The 20,567-nt window shown below is 45.8% G+C and overlaps 1 protein-coding gene across 1 annotated transcript; it reads right to left on the minus strand.

Moving 5' to 3' along the window:
• Positions 1-1,746: 1,746 nt before the first annotated feature.
• Positions 1,747-19,753, minus strand: FBXO22 (F-box protein 22). The gene is made up of 7 exons (XM_033100189.1): positions 19,535-19,753; positions 19,126-19,264; positions 14,454-14,541; positions 13,587-13,682; positions 7,662-7,826; positions 4,664-4,829; positions 1,747-2,536 (listed from the first exon to the last, which is right to left on the minus strand). The coding sequence occupies exons 1-7, from the start codon at positions 19,669-19,671 to the stop codon at positions 2,119-2,121; spliced, it is 1,209 nt and encodes a 402-aa protein (XP_032956080.1). The 5' UTR covers positions 19,672-19,753; the 3' UTR covers positions 1,747-2,118.
• Between the last annotated feature and the right edge of the window lie 814 nt (positions 19,754-20,567).

Genomic DNA, 20,567 nt, shown 5'->3' on the forward strand with positions numbered 1-20,567 from the left:
GGATCAAACTCGACGTACAGGGCGTGTTTCTCGGTCTGCAACTCAGGGTCCACCTGTGCTCCGCGTGCTAGGGTGCTACTGGCTCCTAAGGAGTCTGGTTTACTTGGATCAAGAGGCTGGGAATGTACTCCTTGAAGCAGCCTTTTTACAAAGAAACCTGCAGAGAGATTCTGCTCTGAAAGCACATAGAGGGAATCATTTTAAATATGCTGACTACATAAACCATCCTCTCAATCTGGGTATCACTCGAGAGGGCAAATCAGTGTGAAGAAACCACCTTTCCTTCTCTTTCTGAGCTCAAGTCCATGTTCTCAGGGGATCACTTTCCATTTTCACAAATGACTACAACAGTTGCCATAGTTTCTAGGCATTTGGTATGGTTTTAGTTGAAACAATAATTATCCCTTCAAGCTTGCTTTTGTTTAAGACAACCCTCTCAAAATTGCAGTAAATGATTTCGTTTTAACTTTGGTTGGATCGTGATTCCCTCCTGCCTTCCTGGGAGGCAGGTGGGCGACTTCTTGTTTCATCAGCACAGCAGGTCCTCGAATAACTGTTGCATTTAGTGTCATTTTGTTATGACGTTGATGAGATGCTACAGGAACTTAACTCGTTTGTATCAACCAGCCTATGGTAAAACTGGTTTCCTTATATGTCATATCCACACAGTTCCAAGAACCTTCAACAGACATTAAACGAGGACTTACTGTGCCCCTTATTTCTATGGGTCCACTTCTCTCTCTATTCTGCACCAAGGTTACAGCCTTGTGGCCAAATGAATTTTTTGCTCATAACAAGCCCCAAGGCTTTACTATAAAAAGGAACCCTATGTTTAAGCTCAAGTATTATATGAAACGACTGCAGCAGACTCTCCTTTGAGAAGTCACAAAACATTTTACATATTAACTTGAAAAAGTAAAATAATCCATTCAATCCCCACCCAGTTTTAAAACACTTTCTCAGTTTTAAAAATCTCTGTTTTCCTCTACTATTCCACCAACTCTGGTTAATATCAGGGACGAAGAACATTTACAAAGTATTTTCCTTATGTGCTATGTAAGCGTATCCAAGAACACAAATTTTGAGGCACTATCTCCTTGAAAATGGGTACCAGTGCTAAATAATAGAAAAGTTAACAGCGAAATAAAAACAGCTAAATATTAACGGTCACAGACGATAATTTCTATGACAATCAAACTTTTCGTTGTACTTTCATCAGCAACTACGATTTAAGATAACTATAAAATGAAGGAAACTTTTAAGTATTTTTATCATATACAAGCACAGGAAGAGAAAATCCTTTTGAGGTAAAAAGTGGGAGGAGAGTGATTCAAAATAGAAAAGCGGGAATGTTAATACACTGATTTCACTTACCTTACAAGTTTCCTACTGTCCTGTTAGAAGCACTGAGCATTACAATACAGGTGCCACACATGAGCTATGCCAGTCATACTCTATTAGGTAGAATATTAATCTAAATTATCCTGTAACAAAGACCGGGGAAAAAAAGCGGCTTAGACAAGACGTATGTTAATTTCTGTCTTGTAAAAGTCTGAGGAAAAAGAAAAACTTTTCCTTTATACAATAATAAAATACTGATGATTAATCGTGGCAATTTATTTCACTAGTATTAAACAAAAATAGTTCTTTAATTTTTATCAAATTAAGGAAAAAGTCAGTAATAATTTTGTTACAGCTTCTGAAAAAATTTGGTAAAAATGTAAAGAAGAGAAAGATTTCTCAAGCTGTCTATGTATTTTTGTCCTTTATTAAGGGAGAGCAAACGCCATCATGATTCTGCTGAGAGCTCACCTAGCAAGGCAGAGCAGGTCGGGCGTCTGGACTCCCACCCACTGCTGACGCCTTCTCTGTCCTCCTGTGCGGAGGCCAGTTCACAGCACGTGCACAGCGAGCAGCAAGAATCTGGTGGGACAGTCACAATTGTTTGTGCCCGACGCCAAAGCCCTCAGCTCAGCTCTGCACTCCATGACATCCAGAGCTGTCCCCTCTACAGTATTAAAAACTACGCTGAAGTCATCTTTAGAGCCTCAAACCACACAGCAGACCTACAAAGTCAGTTCCGCGTGTCCACTTCTGCTGTGAAGGCACGTGCTGGCTTCACTTGGACAACCCCAGATGAACCAGCGCCATGATGGTCGTGTAGCTGTGAAACAGGTCCTCGTCCTTGACCTCGTTACATTTCTTCAGGATAAAGTTCCCGGTGACTATGCGGTCACACCCAATTTCTCCGTTTCCAAAGAAGCCAAATAAAGGCACAGCAGGAAACAACTTTCTGAAGGCGTCTGCCTCCACGTTCCCCTTGGCTCTGTAATACTGGAAGCCCCGGCCGATGCAGGCGAACATGAAGCCGATGGTGTTTTGTTCTGGAATGTTGGCTGCCTTGAGGCGCTGCATCGCAGCCTCGGCGGTCTTCTCGTCACTCACGTCCTCACTGAGCAGCACTGTGGCACTCTGCACTCGGTGTCCACTGAATGACAGGCCAACCACACCGGTAGCTTCAATATCCAGAGGGCTCCTGGAAAAGTCAATCAGAAAAGTGGTGTTCTACCACGAAGCAAACTGTCACAGTTACGAGAAAAGGGAGTCGTCCTGACTCCCCCTGCTGGAGGGCTGAGCCCAAGGCCCACCCTCCCGCCAGCGCGCTGGGAGAAGGGTACAAAGAAACAGCCAAGTCACCACTGTAAGAGGATGCGGAAAGCAGAGCCGCAGGGAGTGAGCCACGACCTGCTCAATCCCAAAGGCACAGGGCAGCGGGCCCTCCACACAGATGTCCAACACCATCCTGGTTTTGGAGAAGGGCTCCCTTCCTTCACAGGAACCTCACCATTCAGGCATGAATATTCAGTCACGGGGGTATTTCTATTAAGAACCTATAAGCCCAGGAGTTTCAACTCTGTGTTGCTTGGCCCATAAATAAATACACTTACACTGCTGCTCCGTGATTATCGCTTTGAGCCTGAAATTCAGCTTAGTCTGAAGGTAACAACACATTTCATTAAAAAGACAAACAAAAAGAAAACATTTTATCCTTACTGAAAAATATAAAGTGTCACTAAAATTACAAGCATAATACATGAACACCTGGGGGGAGAAACAAGTAAGTGCCTTACGTTTCTATCACAGTTACCAACAAGATTCACTGGGTTAACGCGAAACTAAGACTCCAAAGCTCAAGTGACTATGACAACAAGGCCAGCTGGTGGCAAGACCCGTTCCCGAGGGCGGGAGCCACCTTCTGGAGCCCCTCACACTCCTTCACTTCACTGCGGTTCCTCTTTGGTACACACATTCAGTATGTGTTGGCGGTCTCCTGCCTCAAAGAATTACGTACCTGTCTTCTCTGGGGGGAGGGGGCACGTGTCTGACGCCGTTACAACTGAGCCCTGATTTCTTCCCACGGCTTCTCTCATGATGGACACGGTATGAAGACCACGTAAGGGGTAAGGAGTTTTTGGGTACACTCCCCGTATTAGGGGACAAAGATATGCTATACAGCCAGCCATACTAACAGGCTGGCACCTCAGATTCCTTATGAGTGAGATACTGGCACTTCAAAGAAAGGTCAGTTGTATGTTAAATCACCACAGCCTTATCTGTATACAATTTAAAAATAAAGCAAAGACACAGGGAAAAAATGAGGCAAGAGGGCATACAGACAGCAACTGAGGATTTGGTGTATCTCTACACAAAATCCCTGTCTGCTATCCTACTGCTTGGAAGTCTACGCACTGGGCTTCCCTGCCTTCTTCCCAGTGACAGTCCAGGGACCTCAATTTAGCCGTTTGCTTTCCGTACCTCAGCAGTGGAGACTCCCAGGAGGGGGTCAGAACTGGTCTCTATCAGTCTGTTCTCCACCTTACCGCCCTCGGACGCAAACACTAAGCACCAATGCAGTGCGACACAAACACTGGTGTTTGCAGGAAGCATTTCGGGGGCCTGGGCCTCATCTTCTTGCTTTTGGAAACAGCTGATATTTATGTTCACTTCATCAACTCAAGCTCAAAACACTACATACTTTCATTCAAAATGGAAAGAGGGTGATGGCTCCTAAGACAGAAAAGCAAATTCTTTTTATCTCTGAAAGCAAAGCCTTAAGGAACAAAAGTCAAAGATGCACAGTATTTGAGTGTGAAAAAGCCCTTTGAAAGATCTAGCACTGAACTGCCAAAAATGTGTGCCAAGTAACACAGGCAGGCCTATGAGACGCGCCCCGAAGAAAAGGTTCTACAGCCAAACGGACCGGAGACCCGCCCAGGCAACAGCACTGCCGTCTAGATTTCCAGCGCGTCTCGGCGGCTCAGAGAAGTTTCGCCATTAAGGACTCGCTGTCTAATCACGGCTTTCCTGTAGAGGAGGGAGCGACGCACTGCATTACAGACTACAGAGCCGTCCAGGGCGACATCAGTAGACAGTGCTGACAATTCTGAGGACAGTATGTATGTGTCCAACTAAGCATGAGTTCATAAAGGACAACATACATAAATTTCATTCAACCGTAGGCAGTTATGTTGAGTAACCCCTCAACCTATGCCTGTTGCAAAATGGAATGAACTGTTAGCCTAGCAATTCTTAATACTTGTTTTTAAAAACACAAACCCAAGGTCACAAAATCCTGAGCGCACTCCCTGTCATGCAGACATACTTCTCAGAGGTCAGCGATGCCAGGTTGTCCACCTGGCCGCCAGCCAGGATGACATTCATGTCACTGAAGGTGCTGACGACCCGCTGCAGGTAACTGCTGGCTCCCACCTTACAGCAGTTGTAGCCGAACACCAGGACCACACGCAGCTCGGGGTTGTCTAAGAGACCTGAGAAACAAGAGCAACAATCTGAGAGCCTCAGTGAGAACTGTCATGTTTCCTTTCCTAACACTTCACTTTCTACATTTTGCAAAAGGCAATGCTGCCACTAGTGACCTGTACGGCTCACGTCACACGCCCCACCCCCACCCTGGAATTGTCTCACTAATGAGCACACGATTCCGACCTGAAGCTGACTTACCAGGCGCTTCCTACTTCCTGTCCCATGGTCTCTTGGCTGCCCTGCTAGTTCTGTCCTAATCTGGAAAGGAGGTAAAGGCCAGCTGCCATATGCTCCCCACTCGAGTTCACTTCTCCCGCGGTCTGACAAGTCTAACGACTATTTATCACAAAATGCATGGTTCCCACCACTCAAAATTTTGGCTCTTCCTTGTGGACTGACACGCCAAGCTTCCAGCTTCAGGCAGTGTCCCCATCAGGACCTCCATGGGGGTGACAAGGTGCAGCAGCAAGGAGGACAGTATGCCGGCGCACCACACTCACTCCCGGACAAAAACGACAGAGGACGTTTGGTCATGACCTTCAGCAAAAGCACTGGCCCAAAGGCCAAATGAGCTTCTCTCGTGAGGTTTGATTTTTTCTGCTCTCTGCACCACGCCCCCCTCATTATCACCGAGCCCAGTTTCCTTTGTCTTTCACATCTAATCATTTGCTGATTTTCTCCCATCAGTTCCCTGCTCCTCAGACCCTGGTATACTTCTTGCCTAGACTCTGGCAGGGGCTCCTACAGGTCTCCCTACTTCCAGCATCTCCTCACCACAGAGGGTCACAGATGTGACAGCACCGATCACCCCTTGGAGTAGCAGCTGTCACGTGCGCACGTCCCCCTGGATCTGGACTCCCTGCACGCACCCGCAGTTCCCACGAGCCCCACAGCCTCTGCGTGTGCAGCTGGACAGTTAGCGATGTCCCCACACGCTGTGATCACCTGGCTCTGTGCCCGTGTTTCTACTCGTCCCTCGGCCTGTCGTCGCTCACATGCCTCCCGTCCTTCGAAGGTGTGAATGCCACCTGCTCTCCCTCCACGGGCAGGTCCCCTGCAGCACTCTGCCCATACCTGCCAATGGCAGGCCTCCCCTTCCTACCTGGGATAGCATTACAACCCTCCCAAAACGTCACTGAGACAGAACCTGCACCCCGTTACCTTTTCTACCCTCACGGGACCTTTTCACAAGCTGAATAAAATTCCCGTAGAATTTGTTTCATGAACCTACTGAACACACCACCCTCCTGCCAGCAGCAGCCCACACCTCTTCTCCTCGCAACGCTCACTACAGGGGTTAGCCGCCAGAGGGAAAAACAGCGCCATTTCTTCTGCCCTGCGAAGTGCTCCACTGGTACCCAGCGTACAACGTTCAGGTAACATCAGTCCTCATGGCTGTCACCGTCAGTCAAGATGTGTGCGCTCCTGGGGCACGCGGGCCCGGACAGGACCTGCACTGCCTTCCTGAGCTGCTTCCGCGGCCCGTCTGCTCCTCCACAGACCAGAGGCCACCCGCACACACATCAGCCGTGACTCACTGGAAGCCCGCCCACGGCACATGGGTTGGCGCTGGCCATCTGTCTCCTAGCTCGCAAGCGAGGTGTCTTGCTAAGTCGTCCCATTTAACGCTCACAACTCTGTCAGTCATTTCCATTTTACAGGTGAGGCAACAGACTTAGAAAAGTCAAGAAACTCGACCTAAGCCAGAAAGCAGCCAGGCAGCAGCTGCAGCCGTTCTTACCAGCTGCCCCTCCTGCCCACGGCACGCGCTGGCCCGGAACGCCCCACGTCTCCGCATGCCTGACCTCTGTCCTGCACACCCCTGCCCATTCTAGGGGACTGCTGCCCCCCGCTGCCAGTCCAGGCTGCCCAGGCATCCTCCCTCTGTGCTTCCCCCCCACCCCTCACCAACCACTGTCATTCTTTCTGTGCATCGTGAGGGACAGTCATATAAGCCAATCTCAGCGTGTAGTCTTTTTCCCCGATCACTTACAAATTTTCCCTTTGTGGCTACACGATTTTTTATTCCCTGGGCTCAGAGCCATTTCAAGTAATGGAGGCTTATCTCTATAGGCTGGCCTACATGTGTGTAAGCGAGGGGGACCACGGAATGCTCTTTTATGCCAACAGAGATGTTTTTAACGAGTTAACACCAGTCGGTCAGTCCGTGTGCAGATGCGGATGAAAGGCCCGAACACTGCTTCGTCTGAGTGGCTAGTCTGCTGCTGACTGGACTACCTTAAGCTTTCTCGTCAGAGCCCGGCCGCTAAGCCACCCCCTCACCTCTCCACAGTCACCTCAGCCCTGCCTACTACAGCCAAGCTTCCTCTCTGACGCGTCCTAGAAAACCCTGGCCTCACAGCCGGCGTACAGCACACCTTCTCTAAAACTTAGCAAGTTCACTATGCCCCCTCCCGTCTTTCTAGTGGACACAGAACTAGCCTGTATCTTGTAAAAAAAAAGGTTTTACAGCAAATGATTATTACTAGTGTAAAAAATAAAAGCTTAGAAAAACGTTTCAGCTTCAAAAAACAGAAATAGGGTAAAATGATAAGAAAATATTCCAAGAGGAAGAAGTCCTTCAAAATTCAGAATTAAACACAAATGAGTTTATTATCAACAGATTATTTATGGAAAAATTTTCATCTCTGCTTCTCTCAGGTTTTAATGTAGTAAAATAATTTAGACAGTCAGTTGACTCTACCAACAGTGGACGGCACCAGCCTGTTCATCACTAGTTTGAATTCTCACCTCTCCAGGCTTGTACATCTCGCTTGGACTCTCTAGCAAACTAGACCAAGCAACAAGACGGGCCATTAATGGTGACAGTAACTTACCTGCTTCTGCAAGCTGACGTCTTTCTAGTGTTAGATTCTTCGGATCCTTAACAAAATGAAAGGGCTGTATCTTTATTCCTTCAATTTGAGGGAATAACAGAGCAAAACCAGATTCTCCAATTTCTATTTCCTGAGGTCGATTGCTACCTGATCCCATTGGAGTCACTAGGAAAAAAGTGAAGCAGTTTGGTGAACAGGTACAATATGAACTGAGGTGTAAATTCTTCACAGTGTAAATTACCCAGCCCCACCTAGATAACCAGTGTAGGTCACTAAGGTAAGTAAGAAGCTAACAGGCCACTATCTGACTAAGTTTTCAGGGTAAAGGATCATGATGTCTGCAATTTACTTTTAAATGGTTCAGAAAGAAACACATTTACAAACAAAGACATAAAAGGCAAATGTTGCAAATTTTTAAAATTAGTGAATCTAGATGAAGGGTATATGGGAGTTTATTTTACTATTATTCTTTCAACTTCTCTATAACTTTTAAGTTTTTCTAAATAAAAAGTTGGGGGGGGTAGTAGATACTTCACTGCAATTCCATTTTTAAAATTTTATCCTAAAAATATTTGACAATTATATAAAGTGTATACACACGCATACAGAAATACTTTTATCACAGAATTTTCAACGGAAAATAAAAAAAAAAAACTCAAAATGCCCTACACTGGTATTTAGACTAAAAGTTACATTTATACAATCAAACATAGCTATTAAGAATGATGGACATACTTGCTGACATGGAAATGTGTTTGTAACATGCTGTGAATTTTGATGGTAGGTATCAGGGACAAAGCTGTATCCCCCCACAACTGATTTGAGGGAGTCCTAACCCCTCCTAACCCCCAATGTGACTGTTTGGACATAAGGCCCTAAAAAGGTTTTACAAGAGTGGGGCCCTAATCCAATCAGACTCCTCCTTACAAGAGGAGGAAGAGACACCAGGATGTGCACAGAGAAAGGCCGTGTGAGGGAGGACAGGGTGAGAAGGCAGGGTGGCCGGCCAACTGTAAGCCAGAGGCCTCAGGCTAAAGCAAACCTGCCCACACCCGGGTCTCAGACTCCCGGCCTCGGCCTCCAGCATGACGAGAACACACATTCCTGTTGCTGAGGCCCCGTCAGTGGTATTGTGTTACGGCCGCCCAGCTGACCTCTACAAACACAGGAGGCTCCACATCCACAGGAAGTGCTACTGCTGGTTCAGCTCTCCACACGTGGACATACCCATGTTAACGCTGGATGCTCGGAGTCTGGAAGGTCCTGAGTCATACTGACAGCGGCGTGAACTCTATGGTGCTTAAAGGTCCTTACTCTGTTTCTTTTTGGCTTGTCTGTATCTTCTAATTTTTTTAAAAACAATACATGACTATTACTAGTATAAAGAAGAAATAAACTTAAAAGAAAAAAGTGTTAAGTCTTTTAGGAACCAAAAGGCTAAGATGAAATGAAAAAATGTTCAAAGAGAAAACTTCAGAAACAAATCAAACCCCACACAGCATATTCTGAACTAAAAACATGAAAATTTCAGTTATTATGAGGTCCCTCCCTCCCACCAAAAATTATGAAGCATGAAAGCAGCCTTTCTTGGTGGAAGCTGCCGAGGAAGCGCCGTGATTCTCCCCTCCCACGGTCTCGGGTGGGTCTGAGTCGATCTCCCGGAGAGCCCGGTCCCCCAGAGGCCTGAGCACTGAAACAGCGACGAGAGTGTGAGGAGCCATTCTGCTAACGGGGTACACAGACTGTGGGGTGATGGCATCCAAACGCCAGGCGCTCCCGACACTCTGGGTTTGTTACATGTGCCACCAGGGAGGGGGTGGACGCAGCCATAAAGGCCAAGGCCACACAGGCAGACGGAAGGGCTGTGGGCCGAGACGGCCTGACGCAGAGAAGATTCTGGAAGCCCTGGTGCCTGCGTCACTGAGAAGAAACTGTTGTTGTATTGAAGATGACACTGAAGGACACTGTCTACGAGACGACTTGGAATGGGGAAAACTGAGTGCCTGAATCACAACTGAGGCAGTGGTGAGGACAGGCTGTGCTTCCGTGACCTGCTGCCCACGACTCTGGAGACAGCCGTCATTCAGAAACACCATCATGTGAATGGCCACAACTGTGAAGCAGATGGCCAGGCTTCATCCAGCCAAACGGGTCCAAGTGGTCTGGAGACTTCAGTGGTGCTCACGGAGGTGGTATTAGTAGAAATGACAACTTTGGTCGTGGAGGAAATTTCAACGGTCGAAGTGGCTTTGGTGACAGCCATGGTGTGGAGGACATGGTGGCAGTGGGGATGGCTATCATGGGTTTGGTCACGATGGAAGCAGTTTTGGAGGTGGTGGGAGCTGCAATGATTTGGGCAGTTACCATGTTTCCCGGAAAATCAGACCTCGCCGGACAATCAGCCCTAATGCATCTTTTGGAACAAAAATTAATGTAAGACCCGGTCTTATATTATATTATGTTAGGTAAGACCGGGTCTTATATTATAATTTTTGCGCCAAAAGGTGCATTAGAGCTGATTGTTGGCTAAATCTTATTTTCCAGGAAACACAGTATAACAATCAATCTTCACATCTTGGACCCATAAGAGGACACTTTGCAGGCAGAAGCTCTGGCCCCAACTGAGATGGAGGCCACTAGCTGCCAAACCACGAAACCAAGGTAGCTGTGGCCGCAGTGGCGGAAGGTTTTAATTACTGCCAGGAAACAACGCTTAGTAGGAGAGAAGAGCCAGAGAAGTGACAGGGAAGCCACAGATGACAGTGGATTTGTGAACTCAGCCACACACAGTGTGGCGGGGCCTGGCTGCTACAAAGAAGCCATGCTTTAGACAATACTCATGGCAAAGGCAAAAAACTTGAGGGTTATATTTGTGCCTAACTGTGTTAACAGGTTATTTTAGTTTCTGTTCTGTGCAAAGTGTACAGCATTCCAACAAAGGGTATTTATGCAGATTTTTACACCCAAGCTGTTGATTGCTAAATGTGATACTCGTGACGCTGAATAGATGTATCTTTAAAAAAAAAACAACATAAAAGCAATTTTTTAAACATCTGTAGCAGGCCTCAAGAAAATCTGAACTAAAACCCCAACAAGCTTTTTATAGGCTTGTTGACAGGCTGATTCTAAAATACATGTGGAAATGCAAAGGACTCTGACAACCGAGGAAATTTTTAGTATATGTGCTGCTGAAGCAAGCACCAGCCAAGGAAATTTTTACGAAGAACATTTAGACCTACAGTAATATGGCAATGGCTTAAGGATAGACGAATAAATCAACAAACAGAATGAAATCCAGAAACAAACAACCCTGCAACTCAGTAATAAGACAGACAGTCCAATAAAAAAAAGTCGGTGAAAGACTTGGATCCTTCACACAGGCAGATATAAAATAGCCAACACACAAGTGAACAGGTGCTCACCATAACTAGTCAGAAGAACAATTCAAAGTAAAAATTCCACAAGAAGCCTCTTCACACCCCCTAGAATGGCTGACGTTAAAGACTCATGCCACTAAGTTTCAGGATATGGAGCAAGTGGAAGCCTCATTCATTGCTGTGAGTATGAAATGGTACAACTGTGGAAAACTGGCAGTTTCTTATAAAGTTAAATACACAGCAACCCTCAGACCCAGCAATGCCCAAAAAGAATGAACCTATGTCCACAAGCCTTCAGCATTCACAACAGCTTCATTTGTAACAGCTCATCTGTAATAGCCAGGAGCTTGAAACAACCCAACTTTCCATCAAAAGAGAACGGAAAAACAAGTCATAGTCTAGTTATCTAACAGAATACTATTCTTGAAAAAATGAATTCTTCATACACACAATAACATAAGTGAATCTCAAAAACATGAACGTTCTTTAAAACAAAATTTATATTGAATGAGCCAAGACATAAAGAGTTGATACCATATGATCCCACTTATATGACATTCAACAGGCAGAACTAGGCTATGGCCCCAGAAGTCAGAAGCAGGGATTCCTATGGCAAGTGGGGACGGATAGGAACCGCAAGGAAAACTCCTGGGGGTGACAGACCTACATCTTCACTGGTGCGCTGGTTATGAAGGTGTACATTTGTCAAAACTCATTAAACTGTACAATTAAGATGGTGCATTTCACTGTAATTTACCTCAATTAAGAAAATTACCTCTGCATATGTAAGAATAAACAAATTTTCTCAAACTTGACATTATTCCAGCCTAAAGAAGGAAGACGGGCAGTAGCTGCCAATGGCTGTTTTACAAACAGTCACTAAACTGTGGCCTAAGAAAATGGAGTCTGATCAACTGTCTTGGGGGAAGTTTTGTTGAGACCTGTGTGGAACTGTCTCAAAGAAGGGTGAGGAGTGGGTCCAAGAAAACACAGGAGGACAAGTCCAGACCAAAGGGAGTTGGAAGATACTACCAAAATCAAGCTCACAAGAGAACTTGGGGAAAACAGATGCGCAGTCAGAACTGTTTAGACACTGGGGGATGCCAAAAAAATGTCTACAAGTGGACACTCTGGTCAACATTGCTCAAGCAGTCGTTCGCCGTCATCAGAAGTGTCTGGACGCTGATGGGAACCACTTTGAGCGCCTCTTGTAATTGCAGAAGTCAAACGTGACTTGTATCCATCTTTTGTTATCGGTATATATTGAGTATTACAATTTGAACACAGCTTTCCTTTCTTAAAATGAGTGTACATGTTTTTGGCACCCTCTGTACAAGGCAAGCACCAAAGGAAGGCTTCAGGGAGACTTCCCGCACAGTGGGGCCCCGAAGCCAGGAATGTCACCCAGGTCACCCTCTCCTGCCCCTGCTCAAATTTTAAAAGGAGAAACTTGGTCATGCCTTGAGGAAGCCACGGTGGGTACAGTGGGGAGGGGTGAGAAAATATTACGAGGAAGGAAAGCTATGATTCCCCAGAAACATTTGTTAGGAAGTACGTAGCAATAGTAGAAATGAGATCACTCATTTAAGGGAAAATTCAGAGGTTAAACAGAAAGCCTGGTCACTGCTCTCACTGTTTTAAGCCCACAAAATGGAAGCAGGTCAGGAGCTGCCGCGGGAGGGGACAGTCCCACAAACACACATTTACGTTTGCTCATGTGAAATACCCAGTCTCCTCTACTTCACTGTACAAGACTCTTAACACCTGATCAAAAGTGCCACCTGAGTGTTAAGAATGTCAGTCATGGAGGAGCACTGCAAACAGTCACCTACTGCATCTGCTCTGAGGGCTGCCATGTGTGACCTTGTCACAGCCCTCCCAGGAAGGCACTGCCACCCCACCCCACATCATAGGTGAGGCTGAAGCCCCGTGACACGAGGCGACTGGCACAGCCATGCAGGTACTTAGTGGTACAGCTGGATTCCAAGCCAAGTGTCTGAACCACCGCACCGTGACACCTCAATACAGCGTCCGTCCCCCACTAGCTATAGAAAAGAAATAAATAAGGAAAACCAGCAAAAGTTCAAGGCAGCAAACGTGGGAAGGGCCCTGCTTATTGTCAGCCCTGAACAGTGGGAGCCAAGCAGAGAAAAGTTTCCTAGCAGGGCTGCCCCCAGCTCCCAACCACAGCCCTTCACCCCGACCCCCAGACACAATGCTGGCTGAGGGATGAAGGGAGAACACTCACTAGTGCTGATCTGGAGAGAGGCAGAGCACGCTCTCTGTCCTCTTACGAACGGCTCCTGGGAAGCTTGGCAGTACCTTATGCAGAAAGCTTATGCAGACAGCCCTGAGACGGGAATATCAGCCACACACAATAATCCAAGCCACAGTAGTGGAAGTCAAATCTAATACCACGCTTAGCATGACCGACCTCACTGCACTGTGGCCAGGAATATAAATGTGCGTTCAAGCTACAAGTAATTCACCATAACAGGATCCCACAGTGATGCTGGCAGGAAGTCACCAAGTTGGCATTTCCTCTCACCTACGATCCCTGGGGTCACGACTCCCAGGACTTGGCACCGTTTCGGGAATAGCTTCTCGAGGGCAAAGGCTGTCTCCATGGTCGTCCTCTTCCTTGCTATAATAACAGAGTAACAGAAGAATTAAATGTCATCTGCTGAAGGTCAAATCTGATGGTGTGGATGAGAAAAGGCAAATACGGAATCAAGCTTAAGTCATTTTACACCAGAATGCTTCATAAGGAAGTCTAAGAACTTGGATGAGAACAAATGCGTTCCCGTTCTGCGCCCGTTTTCATTTAAATTCTAAATCAGACCTTTAGTGTCACCATTCTGCCTTTCCGTTTTGTTCACAGTCAGCTTTTGCTCCAATGTCATCACACAGTGGTAGCAGCTAAATTTTAGACTTGCTCTTGTAACCTTCAGTTCAGCTGACCATAAAGCACATGACTCTGCATAAACAGTCACTGGATTCAAAGACGACAACGGCAATCCGTTGTCTGCGTCTGGGTCTCAGCGTGGCCACTGGGGACCCCACGGCTGCTGCTTCCCTCAGCAAGCTGAGAACGCACAATAGCTATACATGACTTTGGTAAATGGGTCGCCATCATCCAACACAGTAAAAGGCTAGAACAGCCAAAGATACACATCCTGTTTTAGTAATCAAAAGAAGTGCCTGGAAGATTCAAGTATTTCAAAATGAGAAGAATACATTTCTAAAGAATTTGTTTCACTTGCACTTCCAGATTCAAAGACCATCCAGTCATGCGTTCCAAAGGGGTGGGCCGAGGCTTTGGAAAGTCAGTCTCAGGACTAGGACACACTTAACTCCAAACAGAAGGTACACAAGTAAACAAAAAAAAACCCAAACGTTTTCTTTCGCTATTCACCTCTCTTGTGGCCACGACACTCTTCCAGGCTCATGAAAGTTTCCGAATCAGCCATGTAAAGAACTGTCTGTGGTAAGATGTGCACATTCTGCAAAGAAGAAATCCATCTGAATTAGATCGCAGGATCCATGATTGCTTTCGTGGCCCCTGCACGTTTCACCCTGGCCCAACCTGCTGTCGCCCTCCCTCCTTCCGGCCAGTGCCTGAGCTAAGCCCATTCACTTCTCATTCATTCTTCACTCGGGCTCTTCCATTTTCAGGTCTTTCACTTGCTGAATATCTTTTGTTTCTTCAAGTGAAACTCATTCCAGCCTCACTCAATAAGTTCATTTTCATAATAATTTAAGGTCTTAAACAAAAACATGAATACCAGCAAAAATCACAACTTTATTTGACCAGGCAGGTAACAGAAAGAGCCCAGCACCAGAGGGGAGGCAGACAGACTGCACACTCATTTCACTGCCTAGCAAATGAAACATTCCAGGCCTTTGTTCCCACCTACCAGCTAGATTCCTAGAGGGATCTTCTGCTTACTATTCCCCGGACACATACCCTTATTCATATATTCTCCTGCAGCTCTCGTCCTTTCTTCTTGATTTAAGAATGTTTTTCCCAAGAGGCAGCGGAAGTGCCACCTCCGCTACACAACTTTTTCCTCAGCTCCCTCAGCGCCTTGGATCTCATATGCAACAGCCTTATATTTCAGTCATCTCCACTTATGAGCTGCGCTTATTCAGAATCAGGTTTTCCATTAAACTTGACATTACAGACAGGTGACAAAGTGGCTGAATTAAATGAGAAGGGTGAATGTGTTTTTCCTTCTAAGATGGTTATTCTCAAAGATGTTTACTATTAGAAGGGGATGAAGCAGTTAGCATATAGCAAAGACTCAATGTCGATTAAATGGGGAAAAAACACTGATCCACTGTAATTTGGGGGAACATTAAGATGTTTCAGACGAGATTCCATATAGACAAACTCATAAAAGAGACTGAGACAAAATGATGACCCAGCGGTAGCCTAAGGGCTGGATAAGACCTAAGGGTACAGTTTCCTTGGTCCATAAGGCATTTTCAAAGAACGTCATTTTGTTGCCAACATTTAAAAATCCATAAGTTACGTAAAATGTGGATTTGCAGATTCATCTGAAAAACTAGATGTGCTGGCAACACTTAGACTGCATTCCCCTTGAGCAGGGCTAACCGGCAAGCGCTGTGGACTGCCATAGCCCGCCCACTGCCTGCGGTGTTACACTGAGCCACCTGAGCTACCTGCCCCACTCTGCAGCCACCTGAGTTCATGACGCCCAGTGTAATAGTGGGTAAGGAGAGACAATTTAAAAGATTCAGGTGTTAGTGCTGACTCTGCCATAAACCAGCAGAATAACCCTTCAAAGTGCTTCGGCCTTAGGTTTCCTCGTCTTAAACACTGGAAGTCTAGGCCTCAGGTTTTCTGATTCTCTTTCCTGGTACCCATTAAAAAGCAATTGCTGAAATTTCCTTCCTCGTTCTCACTACAAGCACTGAAAATGAAAATCCTCATCATGAAATGTTCTCAAAGCACAATGTAAGACAACTAGAACCTAGTTCCAGTATTCAGAGAAGTTCCAAATGGCAAGATGTATTATAACGTTTTGAGTGAACTTTAAAATATTTTTAATACAGTTATATCAACTTTCTTTATGGCTATATGTCCAAAGATAATTTGGCAAACACAAAGAAAACAGCATGTATGATTTGGACAAGGTTTCCATGTTTCCGTCTCACCACACTAGAATTTACCACAATGTATAAACTCCTTTAAGGGTATTCCTATATTAATTTTAATAATGATGTTAGTAATAGAGAATAATAATTTCAATGAATGAAAACACTGTATTCCCAGTACTGTAGAGAATGTGTTAGATACATTGGGTTTCCATGATCTAATCCTTACAACAACTCTATAAGGGTATAAAGGGAGTTATTACTTTCTGAAGCTCAGAGAGGTTAGGTACCTTTCTCAAAGCCGCACAACTGGGTTCATGTGGTTCATGTGCCAAAGCTGGGTTCATGACTAAATCTGCCTAGCTATTACAAGATATAAGCCCTTAAAGCTATATAAAAATAATACTTGCTGTGGTAAAAATTTGAAGGAAAAAAATTAAAAACATTTTTAAAAAAATTCTACTCCCAAAACAAACTTTTGGTAACATTTTGGCTTTTTTGTTTTCTATTTTTCCTTTTTTGTTTTTAATAATTCAGATGATTAAACAAATAATTTCATAATCTACTTTTTTCACTTATAACATCAACATTTTCTCATCATAATGTGCCTTGCAGTTTATCATTTAATAACTTCATTTATTAGATACACATGAGGTTGTTTTCAGCTTCCCTTATTATAAATGATGCTCCAAGGAACATCTTTAAGGAAAAGTCTTTGCTTGCATTCTGAATTTTTCCATATGACAAACTTCTGGAAACAGATTTGGCAGGACTTGGGCCAAAGTGCCAAGAAGAAAGTTTTCTGCAAGTCTGTCTTTGGACACTGGCCACTTTGGATCTAAGTCTCAGAGCCCAAACAGAGTAAGAAAATCTACACAAGGAAGGGGGAAACAGAAGATTGGTTACTTATAGAATATTCATCTTATACCAAATACATTAAGAATGATGAAAGCCAGGTTTCTCATTGTCCAAAAGGGCAAGACAAATATGAGCTGAGAGAAAACCGGAGAGAATCCTGTGTAGGATTAGAATTGTATGTACCTGTGTGAACCCATGAATTCCCATATATATGTATATATACACACCTGTGTGTATATATGTATATGTGCATGTATGTATATGTATGTGTATACATGTATGCATGTGTATGCATATTGTGTATGTATGCATATGTGTATGTGTATTGTGTGTGTGCGTGTGTGTATGTATATATGTGTGTATATGTATATATAGAGGGTGCCAAAAAAAATGTAGACACATTTTAGGAAAGGAAAAAACTATTAAAATTACGCTGATGGTAACCACTTTGAGTACTTCTTGCAGAAGTCAAACGTGACTTGCATTCAGCTTTTGTTATCGGTATATATTATTACAATTTTAATAGTTTTTCCTTTCTTAAAATGTGTATACATTTTTTTGGCACCCTCTGCATATACACGTATGCACAGCTATAAATGTGTCTACATATAGAGATAGATGGACACACACACATGCTTGCGTATATTACATATATACACAAGTGGCTCTGCCCACCGACTGGCCTTGGAGACACAAACTGATCAATAGCAACGACTTGTCCAGATCTTGGCCTCCAAATATTATCCTCCATGAAAGGAACCAGGGCTCCTTGGAGTAAGGACTAGTTCCAGGACTGAGGCACGCAAACCACAAGATGAGCTTAGAATATCTTGTGTCATGGAAGTGCTCAAAGACAACGGAGTCTTTGAACACTCCGTTCAAAAGACACTGAAAACCAGCTGAAGGGGCTCCTGCTAGCTAACTTGGGGACAATTTGGGGACTCAAATAAATACTGATAATAACATGATATTCCATTGGCTAAAACAAGAGACTAAAAGTCTATGTAAATAAATAAACGAATGAATTGAAACAGGATATTTACATAGTTCCAAAGTATCTCCCCACCAAATACTTAGGACAGTGAGTGAAAGAGTAATTTTACAGTAGCAACATCTGGCTGACACTACCTTAATCAAATAATCAAAGATAATATCACCAGTGATGGGACAAACGGAAATCATATGACATCTCATAGGAAGCAATGTGAAGAGCATAGCTTCGCTTGGGATATTCCTGCCAAAGACACATAATCCAAATTTAAGAAACATCAGATGTTCTACAAAGTAATTGGCATGTAGAAACAAGACCAATAAAAGCAACATAAAATTCGAAGCCAATCCTGCTTTGAAAGACAAAAGTACCCGGGGACAACTGGTAAAATGTGAATGGAATCTGAGGATTAGATGGCAGAAACGTATCAATGATGATTTCCTGACTTTGATGGTTGTACTGTGGTTCTGCAATGTTCTTGTTTGTACGTAATGCATACGAAAGGACACAGGAGTGACAGAGCATCAGGCTAGCAGGGTACTCTCAAATGGCTCCCCCTTCCCACTACCAAGTGAGATGCCACAACCTCACCATCAGCTGTGCTCAACAGGTGGCCTCCTGTGACTACACAGTTCAAGTATTTACCTGCCCAGGTATTGCTCGTCTTTTGAAATTGGGGCCCAGTGGTACAACACAAGAGTACAGAATCTGGGGTTGAAATATTTGGGTTTATACCCAGTGTATATTCTTGGCTTATCTATGCAACACTAAGACCGAAAGACCCAGCTGCCTTCCCTCCAACAATACTTGATTGGCAATACTTGCTTTAAGGGAAACAGGTGAAGGGCGGAGTCTGCATAGCATTATCATAATAGTGAAAATCTGGATACATAAAGTGCCGAACATTTGAAGAACGGTCAAATAAAACAATCGCACATCCTTACAATATACACTCATAAAACCTGACATTTACAAAATCTTTAATGTCACGAGAAACATTTGTCTAAATTATAAAAAAATAAACCCATGTGCAAAATTGGGATTAGAAAAAGATTTAGCTCTCAAAGACTGACCCACCAACCCCAAAGGCCTGTGCACCGCACCGCTTCCCACTTGCCTCAAGCTCCTGGGCTGCCACTCGGACCAAGCAGTGCTCCTGCAGGTGGCCGGCGTCCGCCGAGCCCGCCGAGATCCAGGCCACCCTCCGCTGGGCCCGCAGCACTCTGCGCACGCTCTCCCGCCACAGGCGGCTCACGCTGGGGGCGCGACCACAAAGGGCTGTTAAGCGAGCGTCTGTCCCTCTCCCGGCTCAGACCCCCCCCCACCCCACACACCTTGCGGGATCAAATTCCGGGACCTGGAGCCGCATCCTCTGGGAAGAGCCCCGGGCGCACACACCACGGCGGGGTACCTGCAGACCGGGACGTACCCGCCGGGCAGGCGCAAGCCCCGGGTCCCGCCGGCTCCGCCCGCCCGCCCGCCCGTTGGCCCACCAGGCAGCCACCGCCCCCGCCTGCTCTCCTCACCCGGCCACTCGCAGCAGCGCCTTGGCGGGCAGGAAGGAGAGTACACGCTCCACCACCTCCGCCAGGTTACTCAGCACGAAGGCGCTCCGGGGGTCTGCGGAGGAGCCGCGGTCGCCGCCGCCGCCCGCCAGCTCCATTCCTCCCCGCGGGCCCCCGCAGCAGAACCGCGGCTCACAGGGGTTAGAAGTGCCCGAGCGCCCGACCGGCGCGCATTGCGCAGGCGCGCGCGCCACTTCCGGCACCAGGCTTCCGGCGCAGATCCTCCCGGACGCAGCCCTCCCGGAAGCTTGTCGGCCCCCCGCAGTGACAGCGGAGCCGCCTCCTCGGGTCTTGCTCCGCCCCGGCGGCGCCGCCTGCTGTAAGTCACGAGTTCCTGAAGGCAGGACTAGGGGACAGTTTTTAGTCGTCAGTCCCAACGCCTGTTAATATGAGCCCAGTTAAAAAACGACCTAAGATGTGGAAATCGGCGCTCCTCGCCGCCGCGCTCACGTCCGACTGTGACCTCCTGTCCCCGCGTTTGGGCACCTGCTGAATGAGATCCGGGCGGCCCAGCAGGCTGACTGTTAACGCTCCCTGACTCCCACGCAAGCTCGGGCTGACAACCGTGCGTGGAAGGGAGGTCAGCAGAGCACACACGGCCGTAACCCAACCTCCGTTCCTCCTGCTGCTTCCTCGCTAACGGAGCCCTGACTTGATGATGTCTGACATTATAGCCTCAAGACTCCACACTGACAACCCCAGAGAGCTTGTGTCCGTGGGTTACGTCTCTTAATATTTACCATATTAAAATTTTAAACATTTTAATATTACTTAAAGCATTGTTAATTGGCCCACAGCAAATTCCAAAAATGTATTTAGTTTACTTAAATAAACAAGGTGAGGCAATACGTATTTCACCCAGAGTGAGTGGCCCGGCTCTTTGTGTATTTTACTGCATATGGCCCTTGGTAAAAAACGTTGAGAAAAGTTTGGACACCCCTGAAAGTAATAAATCCATTACACATTACCAAAATAACGTTTTTCTGGAGGAAAA

Source organism: Rhinolophus ferrumequinum, chromosome 28, assembly GCF_004115265.2.
Source record: "Rhinolophus ferrumequinum isolate MPI-CBG mRhiFer1 chromosome 28, mRhiFer1_v1.p, whole genome shotgun sequence".
Taxonomy (NCBI): Eukaryota; Metazoa; Chordata; class Mammalia; order Chiroptera; family Rhinolophidae; genus Rhinolophus; species Rhinolophus ferrumequinum.